We start from the raw sequence: 17851 nt of genomic DNA on the forward strand, positions 1-17851 counted from the left end.
ATGAGAACATTACTCTCCCCACCTATATGATTTGTTCAACAACTCCTCATTCTTTTCAAGCCAAGATAAAATCCTTTAAAAACAAAAACTTTGTAATTTATTCTTTAACTACTTTTTTTCCTCATAGCATCCAGTTCAAGAAGGCATATTATCACTCAAATTACAATTAAACTACCACCATTCCATTGAATTTAATCAAGCACTTCACAGAATTTTCTCTTTGTGCTCTTTCTTTACTTCTTCCTGTTTGTAAATCTTTACTATACTTTATTTTTCATTTGGTTGATATACCTGAAAAATTTTCTCATACAAATTTATAAAGGTGTATATATCCTTTTAATACTTAAATTTTCAAAATTGTCTTTCTTTTGTTGTCAAAGTGATGGATTCATTGGATGATAATAGCATTCTTGAATCTCTCTCCTCTTCTTTTAATAGTCTCTATATGTTGTCAGCACTGTCTCCTAGTTTCCACTGTCCTCTAACTTTCGCTGCCTTCTAACTTCCTTTGTTGCCACTGAGAAATACAATGTCGGTCCACGTTTATATATATCAATATATATGTGTGTGTGTGTGTGTATACAATACACTTAAATTTATACATATACTTAAATTGTCCTCTTTGTCTCTAACTCTGTAAAGTATCCCCCACCCTATCCCTCAGAATTTGAACTTTTCACTAGGATATTACCAGTGTTTATAAATATGTATCTTTTTTTTTCTTCTTTTACCCTTATTAGTACATGAGCAACATTTTTAACTTTTGTAAATCAGTAATATTTTTAGCTCATGGAAGTTTTTTAAAAATTATTTAAATTATTATTTCTTCCATCTCTTTTTTCACACTGATATTTATATACTTTCCATGTGGGATGTTCTTATTCTGTCCTCCAAGTCTCTTATCTTTACACTTATGATTATAGTGTCTTTCCATTCTTCTGTATGCTGTGAAATACTTCCTGTGGTTGATCACTTAGAAACCATTTGTTTAGCAGTTACTATTGTATTTCCAAAAACACCTGTTGATTTCTTTTTTAAAACCAGGTATCAGGCTTTCTGTATTTTAGTGTAATCTTTTTTAATGCTTCCCCCCCCTTTTTTTTTTTTTAATCAGATCTCTCTTCCATTTTTTCTAGTATATTTCCTGCATGGACTCAGCTTTGTTTCCCTTCTTGAATCCCTGTACCTCTTGAAATGGCCTGTGTTCTTTTCCTCGTGCTTAAAAGAGTATGAAAGCTGTTAGCATAAATGTAAGTCAGGTTTGAGAGACATACTATATAGCGTTGATTGAGAAGCAGCAAAAATAATGGCAGTCATTTTTTTTTTTTTAATCTGGTGAACAATGAGTTAACAAGCCAGAACCTCCCAGGATAATCATGTGGGGGAAAGCATCTTGATCTCTAAAATAAGAAGCGGTGGTTAAAGCTGCCCTCAGCAAGTAGTACAGCTACTGCCCTGTAATGCCTGTATGAAACAAACCAACGGGCACTTACTCCTTCCTGAGCCAAATATATCTTAAATTATCTTCCACAAATGACCCCATAGACACATCTGGAAATCACCAAATCCATAGTTTCATCCCAGACTGTGCCAGAGATCACATAGCTTTCAATAATTGTTCATTATCATTCTCTCTCCACCTACACCTTTTTCTGTTATTTGAGTCCGGATACATATATTCTAGATTCTAGTAGTTTGTCATGGTTATTTGAAGGTCAAATCTACTTAGGTGTGAGGGAGACAGAAAACGTGTATATGAAGTAATTTTCCTGTTACCTCGATGTTTACATTTTGTTTGTATACACACACACACATATACACATACAATGCATAAATTAATAAGCTCAGCAGGTAAATCATGCATGTATAATTTCTATACTTTATAATTGTTTTCATAAAGTAACTTCATTAGAGTTGGTGAGGCTACTTAGAGATTGAGGCTATTATATATGAAAACCATATATGTTAGCAGTTCAGTAAAATCAATCTGCTGTAGTAGAATGACAAATTGAATTTTTAGTGTTTGACATCTTAAATTATATTTACTAGTCAGTCTACATCACCTTCATGAGGAAAACTATCAATTTAGATAAACTACAAGAAATATTTTCTGATAGATACAATGCTAGTGTTAAACATTTTTACAAGTAAAGATTTTAGCTTTTGCTTTATTGACTTTCTGTATTATAAAAAATGAATACCATGTTATATTTTTAATTTCATCAGCAAGTAAAATTTTAATTGTATTTCCTTTTAAATAAGTTAGATTTAAATTTGAATTGTCACATGTGACTAAGGACTGCCATATTGAACAGAGTTATAGGTTTTTTTCACTATCACATTTCTAATAAAAATCATTCAAAAACAGAATTATGGCACATGCATATTCAGGTATAGTTAGTTAGTTGTCACATTAAATAATATAAACTTAAAAGCTGGCCAGATTTTCTGAGATGCTTGAGAATTACAGCATAGAAATTAATAATAATATAAGTCTGTTCCATAAAATCTACTCAAATTGGAAGATCCACAAGACAATAGAAATTAAATGATATAGTGTAGTGGAGTGACATATATTTGCAGAAGTTAAAGTAATTCCAAACTTATGTTTTCTTGTGTTAATTTATTTTCACATTAAATTCATTATGTGTATATGTGTGTTCATTATCACATGTGTACATACGAAAAAATTCCTGTGGTGGGTATCCGTAAACTGGTATTAGGATAGTTTGCTATTAAAAATATTTATGCTAGATATATAAATTATAAGTTTTATGTGGAGACTTTGGAAAAAGAAAGGAAAAAAATTTCTTGACTGCAAGCCTTCTCACACACTTCCATTTGCTAATAAGCAGTGTGGACCTCTATGATAAAGCAAAAATAAATATCTTCTAAAATTATTTGTATAACAGTACCTCAAATAATGGCTGATTTGTTCACATATGAATTACATTAAAATCTGAGAGACAGTGGAACCAAGACACATACCTGCAATAGCATTTAGTTTGTATGCATTAAATTGAAAAAATGCTGTATAGTTAAATCAGAAATACCTTTTCAATCTATACAAATGAAGATTACATTATGAAATGAAGAAAATATTCGTGTTTGAATTCTGGGAATTTAAAAATGGAAATTATTCTATGACTGTAGATCTCAGCAGTTGTAGCCAAATATATGTTTTAAAAATTATCTTTCTAAGTTGATAGTTTCTTCACTTACTTAATAAATATTCTTGAATACCTACTATAGGCTAGGCTAGATATTATGCATGAGTGTCTGCTGAATTTATTTTATATTGTAATGTACCTAAGGTATGTAACCTTATCTGTTTAATTATCATGTTATGTTACTGGTGATTTCTCGTGAGGTCGGCCATATATGTTGATGCTGATGTGTTGGTGCTTTCCTTGGTGGGAATAAAAGCCTTTTCTGTCATTTATCTCATAGGCTTCAGTTCAGTTCAGTTCAGTTGCTCAGTCGTATTCAACTCTTTGTGACCCCATGAATCGCAGCACGCCAGGCCTCCCTGTCCATCACCATCTCCCGGAGTTCACTCAGACTCATGTACATCGAGTTGGTGATGCCATCCAGCCATCTCATCCTCTGTCGTCCCCTTCTCCTCCTGCCCCCAATCCCTCCCAGCATCAGAGACTTTTCCAATGAGTCAACTCTTCACATGAGGTGGCCAAAGTACTGGAGTTTCAGCTTTAGCATCATTCCCTCCAAAGAAATCCCAGGGTTGATCTCCTTCAGAATGGACTAGTTGGATCTCCTTGCAGTCCAAGGGACTCAAGAGTCTTCTCCAACACCACAGTTCAAAAGCATCAATTCTTCGGTGCTCAGCTTTCTTCACAATCCAACTCTCACATCCATACTTGACCTCTGGAAAAACCATAGCCTTGACTAAATGGACTTTTGTTGGCAAAGTAATGTCTCTGCTTTTGAATATGCTATCTAGGTTGGTCATAACTTTTCTTCCAAGGAGTAAGTGTCTTTTCATTTCATGGCTGCAGTCACCATCTGCAGTGATTTTGGAGCCCCAAAAAATAGTCTGACACTGTTTCCACTGTTTCCCCATCTATTCCCCATGAAGTGATGGGACCAGATGCCATGATCTTCATTTTCTGAATGATAAGCTTTAAGCCAACTTTTTCACTCTCCTCTTTCACTTTCATCAAGAGGCTTTTTAGTTCCCCTTCACTTTCTGCCATAAGGGTGGTGTCATCTGCATATCTGAGGTTATTGATATTTCTCTCGGCAGTCTTGATTCCAGCTTGTGCTTCTTCCAGCTCAGCGTTTCTCATGATGTACTCCGCATATAAGTGAAATAAGCAGGGTGACAACATACAGCCTTGACATACTCCTTTTCCTATTTGGAACCAGTCTTCTACCAAGTTACTAATTTATGTTAATGCATTAGAAATCCTTATTAAAATGCAAATATTATCCCGTGAAGGATAACGCTTTAAACAACTATTAGCCGTTAACACATTATTGACATTCAGTTTATCAGTATAATTAGATGGTAATTTAGCTTGGCCCTAAGGAATTAAGTGAATCTGATGATGTGGAAGGGAAAAATCAACACAAGGCAGGTCAAAGAACAGGTGCAACCAGACCCTTTACAATGGACACTACATATACCTGGCCTCCTGGAAGTAGGATGTTCTTAAAGACTACTGTATCCAGCTCCAACTGACTGTCTCTTTCCCTGCCAGCTTGCCTTACACCAAAAGTTTGTTCTAATTTTAGAAAATGAATATAGATATAAGGAATGAGTTTCTGTAATACTTTATACTAGTTATTTTATGTATGTAGTGTGTTTTATTGTTTTTGAACCAAATGAGAGTGTTAGTCGCTCAGCCATGCCCAACTCTTTGTGATCCCATTGACTGTAGCCCACCAGGCTCCTCTGGTCATGGAATTTTCCAGGCAAGAATACTGGAGTGGGTTGCCATTCCCTTCTTCATGGGATCTTCCCAACCCAGGGATCCAACCTTGGTCTCCTGCACTGCAGGAAGATTCTTTAACGTCTGAGCTACCTGGGAAGAAGGGGTAAATTATAAGCTTAATAAAATTGGTTCATGAACTGCTTTAGATCATTCAAAGATTGATCCTCCCCTTTTTTGTGTGACATAGCTTCACATAAGCAGATTTCTTGATAATGCGGTGAAGAGAAATGGAAATCGCCAAGAGAAAACGTTCTCTTGTTGCTATTGTCTTCATCGAGGATCATAACCAACTCACGTGATCTCATTAGACTTACTATTTAAGGTCATTCTGCCCAGTGACTTGATTGAAAGCATGCAAGGCTGAGTCCGGTCAGAATGATAGTATTGCTATGCCATTTATGTGTATCCAAAACTGTGAACTGAAAAGACTAAACCCTTACCTATCTTAGCTGTGTCATATTCTTTTTTTTTTTTTTTTGTATGCCGTATTATTTGAGTCTTCTTTCTCTAGGTGGATTAATTTTGCCAAATTTGATTATTTGATTTGCCTTTTTAGGGCTATAATTTCTATACATGGTCAAAGAGAAATAAATACAAATAACTCAACTTCCCATATTATTAGAATGAAACGTTTTTTAAGACCTGTGAGACTAGGAGAGAAAGTTACCTGTCTTAAATAACTTAAGTCATTTCCCATTACCGTATTATTTATTGCCCATCAGAACCTATGTAAAAACCTGCAAACCATTTGGGGATTTATATACCATTGTATTATTATTTTTAAATAATTTGTAATAATTAAGGATGCTATTTTGAGAAAGACAGTAAAATATAAATTAACAGGTTTTCATATGAGAGCACATTTTAAATTATTGATAAATAATCTTGTATTAAAGATTTGGCATATCTTCATTCTTATTAACACTAATGAAGTAAAAAAAAATAGTGTTCCATCACAGCATTATTTTTTTGTCCAGGTATTTGTCTATCTTTTGTTAAGCTTTGAATTTGTTGACATATTTTTCTAGATACCACATTTATATTAGATATAGGGATATTTTTAAAGAATATATCATAATGATATGCCATATAGTGCATTTTTCTTCTTGAGTTTCTTTGACCTCATAAGTCATAAACGAGCCACTAACCACAACCCATTTGAAACTTTTATATTGAGGATAGAGAAGTCTTTTAAATCATGGAAGAAAGCATTTTGTTTTAAAAACTTAGATATAATGCATCATTTGTTTCAAAACAGGATTGTCTGTATTTTGTGCATGGAATGTGGCCCGTCAGGAATCAAATTTTAAGTAGTACAAAAAAGTGATGAATTTTAGAGAAACAGAAGTTTATTAAAACCTTTATGAGTAATACCTGTGTCTATTTACAGAGCTCAAAATTCGAAACCAGTTTTCATCTCAACTTTAGGTGTTAAAAATCATTACTTTGTCCTATAATAACCCTTTTTAAACTTCAATTGAGCTTTCCATTTGCTAATAAAAATAGGTACTTTAGGGCTTTCTTCCACATCTCTTGAGTTTCATTCCAGGAAAATGAGCATAGTGTATTCTTTTGGGTATATATCATTAGAAATGAATGTGAACAGAGAGGAATAAAGTGAATTAGTATGGCTACAGCACTTCCTTGCTAATGATGCATGAATATCTATAATGATATAAGGTGGTAAAGAACATTAACAAAAGCAAGTTGATTTTCAAAAGGTTAGACAGGATTTGTACACATCAGAATTCGGAGGGATATAATTATTCTAGGTAGAGTTAATGAAATTCAAATGAAAAGGCAAAATCTGAATATGAGTGCACGGTTTTGCATAAAGAGAAAATGAACACGATACTTCCAATTACACTGATTTTTTAATAACTGTCTGAAATTTTTCTTAAAACCAAACTGAAAGGTATTCAGTATATATAGTTTATTTATTATAGATCTGCATGACTGTGTCAAAAGGAACCATGTATTTTAAGGGATAGATAGTAAACTAAATCTCCAAATACCCAAGTCTCTTAGTTTACTTTTACAATGAGTCTGCATTCATTGTATATGAAAATTATGATATATCTCTCTGTATTGAAAATTATTATATCTATTAGAATTTATAATAAAGGATAACACTCAAAATGTATAACTGAATTTTCTTGAAAATGAGTTGACAATTTTCCAAATATTCTATTTCTCATAAAAGCTCACAAGATCATCCCTTAGCTCCCGCTCTTCAGCTGAATTCATCACTTAACTTCTCTTATCTGTGCTGACTAGATACTAGGTATGAAGACAGTAGGAGGAATGACATCTTCCAACTCGAGCCCCAAATCCTGTTATTTTAAATCTAAAATTATAAGTGCATTTCGATTATCATTCTGTCGATCAAGAAAGAATAAGCGTCATATATTTGGCCAAGGTATACGCAGGAAACCAAACTTTGTAAAAGATACAATTTTGTAAATGTCAGCTAATTTGTGTAATTCTATGAATTTGCAACGTCATAAGTAGATGAGCCATCTAAATTAGGATTATTTTGTTTTTGTATTATCTAAGAAATGTGTACGAAAATCCTGGACCTGAGTGATCAAAAAGAAAACATAAATAGACCAGCTTATATTTTTACTCATCCTTGTGCATGCTCAGTCTGGGATCCTAAACTCCATTTAATTACATTACTGCAAAACTGAGGATGGTCTCCTCATAAGGGTTGTTCAGTAACAAGTGACTGTGTTAGCCTGCTTATCGTCAGAACTCTCCCAGAGACCCTGCCACTGGAACCCTTCAGCTGACCACATCGCCAGGCAGATGGCAGTCCATGAACTCAAAGTTATTGGGAAACTACTTTTAATTACAAAATTTGTTCTGCTTATAGTGTATACAGAGAGCAAAGGTCATTTATCTTTTTGCATTTGTGTGCCATACAGTGTTTATTTCTTGCTCTTATAAAGAATAGGGAAAGAGGCATTTCTGACCAAGTCCAAACAGTCTCTGAGGCCCAAATGTCCCTCTCCTAGCATGTGAATGGCAGGCAGTGAAGCACAGTTGCAGGAAGAGAGGCAGGTTTTCTCTTGGATCTTTGAGTTTTGGGGAATTCTTATTAAAATGTGAATTTCATTCTCAATCCTACATATCTAGGGCCCTACTTTGCAGTTTAACTTAGCAAGAAACTAGCATCAAAGAGAAGGGCTGATGCTGAGAATTTAGAGGAGAAAGTTGCTTAATAGAAAGCCAGCTACCAACCAAAACCACCTTGTCCCTCTTGTACCTCAATCAAGATTAGGGGAAAAAAGTTTAGAAAAAGTCCCTTGGGTATGAATACCACCGATGTAGAACCTGCCCCCAATCCCCACTGCATCCCACCCCATACTTAGTTTTCCAGTCAAATTAGAATTGCATTAAAAAAAAAAAAGTTGTAAAGATTATTTGTTTCTTGGGATAAAACTATCCCTCTTGTGACCTTATGACTGTTGGTCTTTCATTCTCTTATCCATGATGCTAATGTGTGCATATCTCTTATTATAAAATGCTCTAATGCTTCTTGAAAGAGAGGGTATGATAATAGATAACCTTGTTACTAGACTTACCATATTGCATTGTTTTTATCCACTTTTCAGCCCTCTGTCAGCTATAAACTGGAATTTATGTATGAATTCAGTAAAGGTCTTTTCGATATTAGGAAGCTAAAAGAATTGTTCTTTTGTATATCTATACCAGCACACTGTCCGTGAAGAATCAGTGACGGTGATGACTGAAGATATGCCTTTGGAAATTTCTTATGTGCCTTCTACTTACCTGACTGAGATTACTCACGTCCTACAAGCCCTTTCAGAAGTGGAACAACTTCTCAATGCTCCCGACCTCTGTGCTAAAGATTTTCAAGATCTCTTCAAACAAGAGGAATCTCTGAAGGTAAAACCAAAGCACTTCCATTCAGATTTTTACAAGATCATTACATTGATCATTACTGGACCAGAATATTTGACTTAAATATGTATACTGAAGGCATTTTGAGTTACCATATGGAAATCTTAAAACACTTTGTGAGAGAGTTAGCTTTAGAAATCTGGTGAAGAAAGAGAAGTGTAAATTAAAATAAATGTGTTATTTCTTCCCAAAACGAAGAAACTCACAAAAATAATAATGCCTTATATTGAGTTGGCCAAAAAGTTGCTTCGTGATTTTCTGTTGCAGCATACAGGAAAACCTGAACGTTGTTTTTCCCCAACCCAAAACTATTGTTTAGGGCAGAAAGGACTCACTAAAACACAAACCTTGCTAGAGAAACAGTTTATTTCCAACTGATACTTTGCTTGTCTTTCTTTTTCTGTGAAAGGGGAAATTAGATGAGGTTTTAAATTATAGGGGTTCCCTGATAGCTCAGTTGGCAAAGAATCCGCCTGCAATGCAGGAGACCCTGGTTCGATTCTTCGGCTGGGAAGATCCGCTGGAGAAGGGATAGGCTACCCACTCCAGTATTCTTGGGCTTCTGTTGTGATTCAGCTGGTAAAGAATCTGCCTGCAATGTGGGAGACTTGGGCTCGATCCCTGAGTTGGGAAGATTCCCTGGAAAAGGGAAAGGCTACCCACTCCAGTATTCGAAGACCTAGAGAATTCCATGGACTCTATAGTCCATTGGGTTGCAAAGAATGGGACATGACTGAGCGACTTTCACTTTCTTCACTTTAGGGACTTCCCTGGTGGCTCAGATGGTAAAGCGTCTGTCTACAATGCAAGAGACCCGGGTTCAATCTCTGGGTTGGGAAGATCCCCTGGAGAAGGAAATGGCAATCCACTCCAGTACTGTTGCCTGGAAAATCCTATGGACAGAGGAGCCTGGAAGGCTACAGTCCATGGGGTCACAAAGAGTTGGACACGACTGAACGACTTCACTTTCACTTTAAATTATCTGTTGTATTGGGCTTCCTTGGTGGCTCAGAGGTTAAAGCGTCTGCCTCCAGTGTGGGAAACCCGGGTTCGATCCCTGGGTCGGGAAGATCCCCGGGAGAAGGAAATGGCAATCCACTCCAGTATTCTTGCCTGGAGAGTCCCATGGACGGAGAAGCTTTGTGGGCTGTACAGTCCACGGGGTCACAAAGAGTCGGACATGACTGAGTGACTTCACATATATAGTTTTAGTTTTCTATTTTCCACTTATAATTTATAGATTCCATTTCAGATTAGTGTCAGTATCATACCACAACTTTTGGAATGTAATCGAATATAAAGCAGTAAAATACTTTATTTAAAATCACCAGGCAAAAGCCTCCAGCCAAATCTAGCTTTTTTTTCATAGCACCAACTATAAGTTTCTGAATTCCAAACTAAAATCAGGATAAAGAAATGAACTTTAAATTTTAGAGGAAAGTGTCTGAAGATGAATGTAGCATCAAGAAAATACACATAATAGTTTGTGTCTCTACTATGTGTAAAAAAAAGATAATTTTTGTGATCATACATTTCACACTCAAAATGAAACATGCTAGTGTAACCAGAACTTAGTATTTTCCAGTACAGATAGCGTAAGATGACAAACAGACAGTAAGTTTGCTCTCAACAGCACCTATCAGGTAAAGGATTTTCTACTCTAACTGATTTTTTGGTATCTCATTCCGTATCACATATTTGCTTAACTATACAAATAGGTGAAGCCATTTGTTTGTTTTTGAAATCAGAGTAGCAATATCTTGAGTGACTTGAGTTTAGTTTCATGCATTATATCAAATAAACTAAAAAATTATACTTTAAAATAAAATAAGAGATGCATGAATCTCTGGAGCTCCTCCATCCATTTGGTATGGTGCCGTTACTTGTTCTCTTTGAAGGAGAAGTCAGATCACTCATGGGTACAGTGAAGGAAAGAAACTCAAATCAGTTGATGAAAGAGACTTGCCAGCCTTCCTGTCATAATTCACATGAACTGATTTCTCATGACAGCAGAGTTTGTAAGTTCATCATTGTCCTTCAACATGTGATTCACTGCTAATGAACTAATATCCATTCCTTTCTATGTTCATGGACAGACAGGTCAGGAGAGCAGTGACCCTAAACTTATTAAGTTCACAATTGTTCACAATTGAATGTCTTTGTCCTCATACCTCTTAACCTGGCACACTCAGAAGGATGGGCCCCCGGCTGCACTCATAGCTAATTATTTTTTCTTGCAGATATATGTAATAGTATTATTGCTGATACCGATTGTGATGGTATTGATTACTGTGATTTGTAAAACTGGATTATTGTAGATTTAATCTAACTAGATTGTTGAATCCTCATTAGATGGAGTTTGAGGTATAATTCCATGTCACTCTCACTATGTCTCCTGCCACAAGCAAATGGTCTTCTCACCTTTATGGGCTTTTTGAAGGGGGATAGTTTTGATCTCAGTCTTTTCAATGAATATGTATTTCCTCTTAAAGGCATTCATCATTGTCATTATCTAGTAGTAAAAATAGAAAAGCAGTGCATAAATTGTACAGCTGCTGGTTGAGAAGGTTTGAAATTAAATTGTGGTTGATTTTATTCCTGACAGATTTGCATGAATCAAATTACAGAACTGTAGTAGGTAGTGCTGTGATTTAACATACGTATTTTTTAAGTGCAATACAACATAAATAATGTACAATAAGTTAAAATGAGTACTTTCTGAACTAAGTATAAATAATACAGCACATATGATTTCCACAAGTGTTTTGAATTAGAAGGCTACCTAATCATTTTGACAAGAACTAACCAGATAAACAAACACCTATTTACATAAGGAAATCTTCATTTAATATTGCTACACTAGCTAAACGGCTTCCCTGGTGGCTCACCTGGGAAGAATCCACCTGCCAAGCAGGAGACATGGGTTTGATTCCTGGGTCAGGAAGTTCCCCCGGAAAGGGAATATCAACCCATTCCAGTATTCTTGTGTGGAAAATTCTATGAATAGAGGACCCTGGCAATGGGGTCACAAAGAATCAGACACAACTAAGCAACTGAGCTCGCATGCACATTGGCTAAGGCATGTGTAGTGCTAAGTCACTTCAGTCATGTACGACTCTTTTCAACCCCATGGACTGTAGCCCACCAGTCTCCTCTGTCCATGGGTTTCTCCAGGCAAGAATACTGGAGTGGGTTGCCATGCTCTCCTCCAGGGTATCTTCCTAACCCAGGGATCAAACCCACATCTCCTTCATTGGCAAGCAGCTTCTTTACCACTAGTGCTACCTGGGAAGCCCAGCTAAGGTATACCTAGTGATGAATGAGAAACATGTACAAAAACAATATTCTTATGTTAGCACTATTATTATCAATTATATGCTTAATTAGGCCATAGTTACTCATTTGGGACCTGGCACGAATAAAGGTGTATTATTAGGACAAAAATAAGAGTGTGAGTTAGAATAAGGATGACAGCTACAATTTCTCCTCTTCAGTAATGAGGATCATTTGTATTCAGTGCTTAGGTACTTGATAACTAACATGTATTAACTAATACTCCCCATGAATCTATGAAGTATCTAAAGTTATTATCCACATCTTATAGATGAAGATACTTAAGCAATATGAAATAAAGTAACTTGGCAACGTTGACACAACTAGTATCGGCCAAGCAAGGATTTAAACCCAAGCAACCACCTTGCATGAAGTGGTTTCTAGGGTATTATGTGGAGTATAGCAAGGACGAATCTGGGTAAAACATGGTAGAATACTGAGATCTGGCATGGACAGTTCATAGAAAAAATGTCCTGGATTCAAATTCTTATTGAATCTGTGCCAGTTTAAAAAGATGCTATAAAAAGAAGCATCCGTCATTCATGCGCCTGTTGGCCTTATGCTTAGAGAAATAAGTCACACAGGAAGAGACAAATATTGTATGTTGTTGCTTATATGTGAAATCTAAAAAAAAAAATTAAAAAAATGAATGTAACAGAAGCACAGTTGGAGATATAGAGAAAAAACTAGTGGTGACTAGTGGGGAGAGGGAAAGGGGGCAGGACAAGGTAGCAGTAGGGGATTAAAGGGTGCAAATTACTATATTTAAAATAAATAGCTACAAGGATATAGAGTGCAGCAAATATTTTATAGTAATTTTAAATAGAATATAATCTGTAAAAAATATAGAATCACTATATTATACATCTTAAACTATTATAGTATTGTACATCAACCATACTTCAGTAAGAGAAAAAGGGAGGAAGGAAGAGAGGGAGGGAAGGAAAGAGGGAGAAAGGGAGGGAGGAGGGAAGAAAGAGGAGAGAAGAGAAAAGGAAGGTGGAAAAAGGAAAAGAAATGGAGGAAAAGAAAGAAGTCAGACATGCATCATTTCAGTTGTTTCATCTAAACTAATGATAGCACAGATGCTCTGGTTGAGGTGAATACAATGTTTCATGTCTTTGGTATACAAAGGAGTGACAAGAAGTGTAGACACATGGAGGAAGCTCACAGATATTGACAGGACAGTTGGGCCCAATGTCAAGTTTAGATAAGATCAAGAAGTAAAGGCAGCCCTTATTCAACCTCAGCAGCACTGGAGAGAGCTTGACATAAGCTGAAAAATTCAAAACTGCAGCAAAGTCATTCCATCTTCTTTGGCTGGTTCAGCTTTTAGGCAGGACCCTCAAGACCTTAAAGGAGTTATTGGGACGAGCCAGTAAGGTAAGGAGTGAGGATTCATTCATTCAAACGTGTTTGTTAAGCTCTTCTCATATAACAGGCGTTGCTCTAAGTGCTTAAAAAGCAGTCAATGAAACTGATGGACTCCTCCCAACTACAGCTTTTGTTCTGGCAGAGACAGAACATAGCCAAACAAGCAGATAATAAATAAGCAAATGCTGTATGTTAAAGATGATACAAGCTATAAAAAATGAAGTTTAATAAGGGAGTATAAAACTATTGAAGGGGAAGGAGATGGTAGAATGGCAAGAGATGGGATTGTGATTTTAAATAGGGCAGAAAGGGCTTTTGAGCAAAGATTTGGAGAAGGAAGAGAGTCAGCCTTGCAGCCAGACTTGCTGTCCAGGCATGGTAGGTAGGTCAGTGTAAAGGCCCACGTGTTGGGTGTGTGCCTAGCTTGATCAGTGAACAGCAGGGAAGCCGGAGTGCCTGAAGCGGAATGATCCAGGGGAGGGTAGCGGGGCATGAGGTCAAAGAGGTCGTGGGGAATCCAGGTTGTGGAGGGTCTGATGGACCATTGTGAAGACTACTGTTCTTGCTGAGTAAGATAGCCACCATTGTAGGTTTTGGAGAAGACGAGTGTGACACAATCTGATTTATGCTTTAAAAAGATCACAATGGCTGCCCTGTTGAGAGTAGAACTGTAGGAGACCAAGGGTAAAAACAAGGAGGACAGTTGGAAAATGGATGCCAGTGGCTTGGGCTTGGTTGGTAAGGAGAGATTTTTCAGATTTGAGAATGTTTTCAAAGGGAATTTAGAGGTTTATTTCTGTGTTCACCAAAAACTTGAGCATGGTTGTATAAAAGCCCATTCTCAGCAGAGTTCAGACTCAGGAGAATTTAGGAGTCCCTGTGAACTCAGTGAAAGATCCCTTAGGAATGTCAGATTCCTTCTCATCGAAAATGTGGCCTTCTCTACACCAGTCTTGCTGTGAAGTAGGTGCATCAGTGCTGGTAACAGAGATCTTATTACTCTGGTCAAAATCCTTCTCCTTTGAAATCTGTTTCATCACACTTAACCACAAATTTAATGATGGCAGTCACTTGAATGAAGACAAAGCTAATGCCATGAGCAAACTGACCGGTTTTCTATTTTGGTATTAGGAGAATTAGATAATCGATGGAGGCATGGCATATACAAATCAGAACAAAATATCTGAAGGAAAATAAAATAATCAATGTTTTTGTGTATATTGTAATTTAGGGCCATGCTAGATACAGGGTTAGATTTTTCACCACTTCTACTACTACTCCAGCAAAATATTATTGTAATTATTTTAAATTAAATAATCATGGAGCATATAAAATGTCAAAGTGAAATTTGATTACAAATGCTTTTTTGAATTCTACTTAAATTATCTAATGAAATAGTTTGGTGTATGGAAAAATATGACTTCTATTAATGTATTACCATATTGTAAGAGCTGATCTTTTGGTCTATAACATTTGGAATAATGTAATCATTTTGTGATTTCTCAGAAAAATCAGGATTTTCTTTTTCAATTTTAATTTAATTTTTATTTTATGTTGGAGTAGAGTTTATTTACAATGTTCTGTTTCAGCTATACAGCAGAGTGATTCAGCTATATTTAGATTCTTTTCTCGTATATGTTATTACAAAATTTTGAATAGACTTCCCTGTGCTTTAAAGTAGGTCCTTATTGATTATCTATTTTATATATAGTAGTATGTATATGTTAATCCAAAACTCCTAATTTATTCCTCCCCCCACCTTTCCTCGGAGAAGGCAATGGCACCCCACTCCAGTACTCTTGCTTGGAAAATCCCATGGACGGAGAAGCCTGGTGGGTTGCAGTCCATGGGGTCGCTAAGAGTTGGACACAACTGAGCGATTTCACTTACACTTTTCACTTTCATGTATTGGAGAAGGAAATGGCAACCCACTCCAGTGTTCTTGCCTGGAGAACCCCAGGGACAGGGGAGCCTGGTGGGCTGCCGTCTATGGGGTCGCACAGAGTCGGACATGACTGAAGCGACTTAGCAGCAGCAGCAGCCACCTTTCCTCTTTGATAACCATAGGTTTATTTTCAAAGTCTGTTGAGTCTGTTTCTATTTTGTAAATGAGTTCATTTGTGTCATATTTTTTAAATTCCACATTTAAGTGATATCATATTGATAGCTTACGGTGAATGATGTCAGATTCGTGATCTCCAAAGAAGATGATTTAGCTCTGGGGCCAGGGACCAGGCTTGATCACTCAAGAGCTTTTGTGTAACAGAGTTTTATTAAAGTATCAAAAGGAACAGAGAAAGCTTCTGACGTAGACATCAGAAGGGGGATGGAGAGTGGCCCCCTCACCAGTCTTAGCAAGGGAATTATATACTTTTTTAATTAGTTATTACAGTAAATCAAAATAATGTCTCAAGGTTGTAAAGATCTTACTAGACCCACTCCCAAAATATGCACTTTAAGATAACAGGATTAGTCAGAAGGTTTTCAGGAAGGAGAAACATGTCCTCAAGCAGGATACATTATTGTTATATAATCCTTACTAAGGAATGTAGGGAAAAATGTTTGTTCTTTCCTCCTCCTTGAGAATTTTTGACCCTTATCTCCTCCTTGAGAGCCCCAGACCCTTTTCTCCTCCTCAGTCACCCTGGACATTTTATCAAGCTGCCTAGGAAGTGACTCTCTCAATATGATATTTATCTTTCTCTGTCCAATTTATTTCACTTATTATAATCTCTAGGTCCATACATGTTGCTGCAGATGGCATTATGTCATTCTTTTTATGGCTGAGTAATATTCCATTATATCTATCAGTATATACCACATCTTCTTTATCCATTCCTCTCTTGATGGTCATTTAGATTGCTTCTATGTCTTGCTGTTGTAAATAGTGCTGCAGTAAATATTGGGGTGCATGTATCTTTTTGGATTATGGTTTTCTCTTGTTATATGCCCAGGAGTAGGATTGTTGGATCTTATGATAGCTTTATTTTTAGTGTTTTAAGGAACTTCCATACTGTTCTCCATAGTGGCTATACCAGTTTACATCCCCACCATCAGTGTAGGAGGGTTCCCTTTTCTCCATATCCTCTCCAGCATTTATTGTTCACAGACTTTTTGATGATGGCTGTTCTGACCAGTGTGAGATGATTCCTCATTGTAGTTTTGATTTGCATTTCTCTAGTATTTAGTGATGCTGAACATCTTTTCATGTGGTTTAGAGAAATGTCTGTTTAGATTTTCTGCCTTTTGTTAAAATTTGTTTTTGTTGTTTTTATTGAGCTACATGAGCTGTTTATATATTTTGGAGGTTAATTCCTCATTGGTCACTTTGCACACATTTTCCCCTATTCTGTCAATAGCCGTTTCATTTTGCTTATGTTTTCTCTTGCTGTGCAAAAGATTTTAAGTTTAATTAGGTCCCATTTGTTTATTTTTGTTTTCATTTTTATTACGCTAGGAGGTGGATCCAAAAAGATATTGTTGTGATGTATGTCAGAGTGTTCCACCTATGTTTTCCTCTAAGAGTTTTATAGTATCCAGTCTTAACATTTAGGTCTTTAATCCATTTTAAGTTTATTATTGTGTATGGTGTTAAAGAATGTTCAAGTTTTTCAACTAGCACATTTATTCAGCTATATATTTCCTTTTTTCAGCTGCTTTTATGATTTGGGATTGATTTGATTTGCTGTTTATTTTTCACTTGATTGATTTGCTATTGATATTTGTCAACTACTTTACAAATATTAATCTCTTTGCTATAATTGGATTCATACTTAAGTCATTAATACAGTACCTCAGTTTTCACTTCTCTTATAGTGAAGATACTATAGCTATTTACTGCATTAGAGTTCATATTTATGTATACTTTGGTAGTTTCCCTTTGTATTTTTTACATGTTTCTCTTTCATAGGAAATTATTCATTCTTTTCTCCCAGCCATTATTTTATCAGGCCCAGCAGCTGTCCTACTTTTACTCCCATGCAGCAATTTACTCCCATCTCTGAGAAGGAAATGGCAACCCACTCCAGTGTTCTTGCCTGGAGAACCCCAGGGATGGGGGAGCCTGGTGGGCTGCCGTCTATGGAGTTGCATAGAGTCGAACACGACTGAAGCGACTTGGCAGCAGCAGCAGCTGCTAAAATGTACCTTAAAGACTCACTCTGCCTCTTCCCATTCTCCTAGAAAGACTATTTTGATAATCCCCATTTGATAAATTCTGGAAGTCAGAAGCTTCTACATTAGAGCTTACAATTCATGAGGTT

General features: G+C 36.2%; 1 protein-coding gene across 1 annotated transcript in view; it reads left to right on the plus strand.

Annotated features, from left to right (window-relative positions):
• The window catches only part of DMD (dystrophin), a 1795368-nt gene that overhangs the window by 502915 nt on the left and 1274602 nt on the right, over positions 1 to 17851 (plus strand). The window contains exon 37 of the mRNA XM_068961890.1: positions 8673 to 8867. Within this exon, the coding sequence (XP_068817991.1) occupies positions 8673 to 8867 (195 nt within the window). The remainder of the gene's footprint in view (positions 1 to 8672; positions 8868 to 17851) is intronic.

This window comes from Capricornis sumatraensis, chromosome X (genome assembly GCF_032405125.1).
Source record: "Capricornis sumatraensis isolate serow.1 chromosome X, serow.2, whole genome shotgun sequence".
NCBI classification, from domain to species: domain Eukaryota; kingdom Metazoa; phylum Chordata; class Mammalia; order Artiodactyla; family Bovidae; genus Capricornis; species Capricornis sumatraensis.